Consider the following 5,023-nt stretch of genomic DNA (forward strand, 5'->3'; position numbering starts at 1 on the left):
TACCATTTTACCGAGTAACATTACATTATCCTGATATAAAGTTCCCCCACTTTGAACCAGTGAAAGTCCTGTCATCGATGCAGGTGGAGATGGAGACTGAACTGTCCCCTCGATTGCACATTTTAAATTATTTTTAAAGTCCTCATTACGCTTATCATTCATATTAAATGTCTGACAACATTAAATGATATTAAATGCCTCCCTATCAAACACTTAATTAATGAAACAATATAATTTTATGGAGAACCTGGGAGAGTAAAACTCAAATGGTTTTCAAGAAAAAAAAATTCTCATCGAAATGGCGACGTATTATGCACTTGTGTGAGTCGTCCTGGGGTACGGTACTTTCGAGAGAGACCTCACCGCACCCTCTTATGGCCGATAAAACAAATTGATTTCAGGGTGTGAACCGAACATACTGGGGTGCAACGCCCTATCGATCTTCCTCGGCGCTATTCCACCTCCGATTTTCCTCTTTCCATCATATTTCAATTTTCAGTATTTGAATTTCAAATTTTTGGGGAAAAATCGAGGGTTTAAATGCATTTGTTTAATTATGGAAAACAGGGAGAGAGGAGTTGAATTGGGAAATCAACGGAGCGAGTCACGGAGAGGCGATTAACGGGCTGAGAATTTCTTGGAGTTGTGATACACATCGGGACTGGGGAGTCGGTGATTTGGGAGCGTCGAGGTGTGGCTTGTCGATGGTTTTGCTGATAAATTCAACGAATGGGGAAATTATCGGGGATAAGAGACCTCTTTATATTCCCAATTCACGCTAATTATTCAGCGAATTTATCGGGGGAATGGTGCTATTGTACTGCAGACGAGAGATTTAATAAAATCCCAATGAAGAATCTGTCGTCCACAAGAATGATTGACAAATAAAGTTGAGTACTTTCAATAAGCTGATTGCATCGGTTCTCCGATAGTATTGTTACCGCTTTAATTCGGAACAAAAAAGCGTTGAATTGATTTTCGCTGAGTTATTATAAAAGCACCAGCTGTGGAAATGAATTTGTAGTGAAATTGTTGGTAATGGAGCGAAAGAACCCATTCAGTCTTCACATTGTGATTTTGTCTCTTGCGTTCATCCTCGTCGATTTATCGACGACGGTTGAGTGCCTGAGAAGGACATCACGGAAGAGGAATACAATGAGACAGGCAGACCTGATAGAATCACTTATTCCTCCTATTGAACCCAAAAGGTACCAATTCTCTATTACCAAATAATAAATAAATAAATACTCGACATGATTAACCATAAAATTTGCAGCGAACGTGAGACAGTGAACAGCACCGTCACCTGTGCATTATCCCTAGCAGAACGACATCTTGAGGTTTGTGAACTCGCCTGGAAGATAGATCAGCTCCAAGAAATGCTGCCACACCTTCACAGCTTAATTGCAAAGAGATTGGGGAAGAGGAAGTTCAGCTTCACTGTCTACATCAACAAGCCATCATCGATTGTCGACCTGGTGGACATTGCTGGTCAAGCTGTTCTCAGATCCATCGGCAAGTTCGTTCAATTCCTGGGTTACGTTCAGAAATTGTTTGACGCTACTGTTGGAGGTGGCCAAATTCCCCGCGATCCTAGAACCCGAAAGAGCTTGACTGGAGATTCAGGAGGAGACGACAGTTTCTCTGAGGAAATCAGAGACATCCACTCGGTGGACGAGAGCGAAGTTCAGCATTTGATTAAGAGAGCCTGGTCAAGAAAGTGTGTACTGGAGTTACTGAAGAGCAACAAGAATTTGTGTGATGTGGTGAGCAGAATAGACGCCCTAGACACACTTCTTCAAGGTCATGTTGAAAATTATGGTGGCAAGGACACGCAGGTGTTGCCCATAAAACTTTATTCGGAGAATTTAAATCTCACGGACTTCCTCGACGCCATTCACGATGGTCTTGTCCTAGCGATGACTCATGTCCCAGATATTCCCACCACAATTGATCAGGACGTGGTTGACCAGACGTCTCTTCAAAGTGGAAGAAAATTACTGAACGAACATGGACAGGAGATTAAAGAAGTCTTCGAGACTTCTGATTACAAAGTCGAGCTCATGAAACCGGTGGTAAAGAGCAGAATTGACAGCAGGAAGAACGTTCACAATGCCAAACGTAGGATGCAGAAGGTACTTTCTGAAGGTAAATGTGATGACACTTGACTTGAAGAATTCCTTTCGCATAAATCTAAACGTAATCTGCCACATAGATTCCTATAATTTACAGAACTATTTGAAGACCAGATCGAGGCCCTAGCCGCCCTCACTCGTAAGCCATCGACCCGGGGATTGTTGGACTCAAATGACGCATCGAAAGACGAATCCGATGATGATTATTGGAGCTCTTCAAACAGTTCCTCGGAGGAAGTTAAACGAAAATCCCTTAAAACTGTTCGTCAGCAAGTGAAAGGCCAACAAAATGATTCGAAAAACCTAAAAAAATATTCAGCGGTTCAGCATTAATAAAAACTATTGCATAATCAATAAAAATTGTTTTTATCTCCTTTCCTAAAACAATAGTCCATTAAAAAATTTTTAATTCAACGTGTGGGGCAATTAAAAAGTATCATAAAAGCCAACTCGATATTGAACTGGTTGCAATAACCCCAGAGCCTTGTGTTTTAACTTCAGTCAATATCCGGGTGACAATGCAGAACTCGCTGGACCGAGCAAACTCACAGGTAAACCCTCAGTCCAGGAAGAGACTCACAGAAAAAAATTTATGGTGCCAGAAAAGAGATGGAGAATGACGATTGTTTGAATCGTACAACAATTATTTAAATAAATTCCCTCCAGTTGTAAATTCAACGCAGAAAAAATGATTATTCTTCCCGGAATATCGAGTGCAGTCAGAATGAAGTGGAGTATTTCCAGATCTAGTATTGGAAAAGCTGAATACGAAAGACGTGACTGGAGATGCGAATGTCGCATTGAATTCAGATGCCTCAAGGCGTAAGACACGTGGCAAAGGCAGTCATCCCGACAAAATCACAGAGAACTTTCCACGAACTAGCCCAGGGTGTGAAAAATTCCAGACAAAAAATGTAAAAGAATGAGAGAGGCTGGGAAAATTGAGAGGGCCTCTGTGATACCACTGTGCATTTAATTATTGTAAAGCTCCTTTCATCTTGACTCAATGAAGCTTTTAACGATACTCCAGGTCTTCCAATGCCTCGAAGGTACTTCATCACTCGACACCTGAGCCAAACCAAAGTCGTATCGCGTGAACAGAAAAAATTAATCAGAGAACTTCCATCGAATCAATTCCTAATAAATAAGCACAATATTAATTAATTAATAAAAATAGTGTTAATGGCTTGATGTATGTATAAACCCAATGAAAACAAAGGGACGAAGAGCCCAAGGATTTCGTAAAGAGAAGTGTGAGAACTCTCCAAGCTTTGTGTCAGGATTATCCTCCCAGAATTTCGAATCCCCTTAATCCCATTTTCAGGGGCTGCAGTGTACTTGCTTCAACAATTTACGCAATAAAATGTTTCTCACTGTATATCTTTGGTATTCTTACGTGTATTCTCGAGGAAAGTGGTATAATCTTGTCGCATAAAACGCGAAAAAACTTCCCCCCCAGTAAATTAACAAAGTTGAACTGACGCAGACGTGACACTATCATGTTTATCATACCCAAGTGGATGTCCCCACATTGTCATTCCTTTCATCTCCCTGGGTAATACTTGCTATGATATACGATGATGAAGATCATGACAAGAAATTTCGAGAATCAACCTAGACATATGCAACTAGATTGGGGAATTTCCCTGAAAAGTCAAGACACTTTCACTTCAGGACAGGAATAATTCTGTAAAGTTCATTCCAATCAGTCACCCAACGTTCAATTCTATTTACAAATGTTCGATACTTGTGTCTGAACAATATGACATTAAATCACAGTTGGTTTCCGCATATAATTTGAGAATATCTCATGAATAATGGATTATTCAAACCTACAGAGGTACTTTTAACGTGGGAAAAGGGATTTAAGTGCAAATGCGATTGAGATTTTACAGTGCGACTGTCTCGTTCTCGTATTTTGTGAAACAATGGAGAAAGACACGTGTAATGCGTATTGGTGTGAAAATATCGCTCGTAAATAAATGTTATTCGAGAGTTAGTAATGTTGAGGACAGGAACATTGACCGTCAACACACGTTATTTCCCTGTCTTCAATACCGCAAATGCAAACTTGTGCTATAAAAGTTTCTGCATAACTCTCAGCTTCGAGAATTGGGTTTAATCTAATTTCGAATGAGATGTGGTTTCATTATTCCTGGTTCGGTTCCCTTTGGCATAGATTGCGGTTACGAAGTTCAGCTATCAATTTTTCGTATTTATAGCTATTGGTGAAGTATGAGCATGTGATTTTTTTAGAGTTACGATAGACAGGGAGGGGGAGGTAGCTTTTAAAGGCTTTGGTTCACGAAATTTCGACATTCAGACGAGGTGGCCGAGTGGTTAAGGCGTTGGACTGCTAATCCAATGTGCTCTGCACGCGTGGGTTCGAATCCCATCCTCGTCGGTTTTTTTTTTTCCTCGTGGCAACGATCATGTCGATACCTCGACCTGGGGAGTTGGAGTGATGTCGACTGAACGTTGTCAGACCGACATCAACCCAACCAAGACAAGGAATTCCTTATCTACTTTTCATTTTTTACTCTCTGAGAAGTGATAGTTTTTGTGGGTTCATGTTACCTGGTTAGTATATAAGGGCACCGCTTCGCCTGGACATCACACATTGACGCAATTGTCTGGCTAGCTCAGTCGGTAGAGCATGAGACTCTTAATCTCAGGTCGTGGGTTCGAGTCCCACGTTGGGCAGTTGTTTTTTTTTTTTCTTTTAACCCTGACGATTAAGGAAAAACTTTTTCTCTACATCTTTTGACACTAGCCCCCAGCCCTAAATTACCGATTGTTATTAAAAATTCCTACCGAATTACAGGGCCGCAGAGACGATTCAAAGTCTCCGAATATTTTTTTTATGAAATAAATATCACACGTGAGTG

At 40.7% G+C, this 5,023-nt stretch overlaps 1 protein-coding gene and 2 non-coding genes across 4 annotated transcripts; all 3 read left to right on the plus strand.

Annotated features, from left to right (window-relative positions):
- Positions 1–1,016: 1,016 nt before the first annotated feature.
- On the plus strand, positions 1,017–2,495 carry LOC135172515 (uncharacterized). 2 transcript variants are annotated; one of them, XM_064138549.1, is made up of 3 exons: positions 1,017–1,208; positions 1,277–2,148; positions 2,216–2,495. In XM_064138549.1, the coding sequence occupies exons 1-3, from the start codon at positions 1,039–1,041 to the stop codon at positions 2,260–2,262; spliced, it is 1,089 nt and encodes a 362-aa protein (XP_063994619.1). In that variant the 5' UTR covers positions 1,017–1,038; the 3' UTR covers positions 2,263–2,495. The 2 variants fall into 2 exon arrangements, with proteins under 2 accessions (XP_063994619.1, XP_063994618.1); XM_064138548.1 differs by having other exon boundaries at positions 1,018–1,208; positions 2,233–2,495.
- Positions 2,496–4,457: 1,962 nt separating this feature from the next.
- Trnas-gcu (transfer RNA serine (anticodon GCU)) lies at positions 4,458–4,539 on the plus strand. Its single transcript has one exon. It is a non-coding gene; the product is annotated as a tRNA-Ser (tRNA).
- A 227-nt stretch (positions 4,540–4,766) lies between these two features.
- On the plus strand, positions 4,767–4,838 carry Trnak-cuu (transfer RNA lysine (anticodon CUU)). The gene has a single exon. It is a non-coding gene; the product is annotated as a tRNA-Lys (tRNA).
- Positions 4,839–5,023: the final 185 nt, after the last annotated feature.

This window comes from Diachasmimorpha longicaudata, unplaced genomic scaffold (genome assembly GCF_034640455.1).
Source record: "Diachasmimorpha longicaudata isolate KC_UGA_2023 unplaced genomic scaffold, iyDiaLong2 ctg00000389.1, whole genome shotgun sequence".
Classification (NCBI taxonomy): domain Eukaryota; kingdom Metazoa; phylum Arthropoda; class Insecta; order Hymenoptera; family Braconidae; genus Diachasmimorpha; species Diachasmimorpha longicaudata.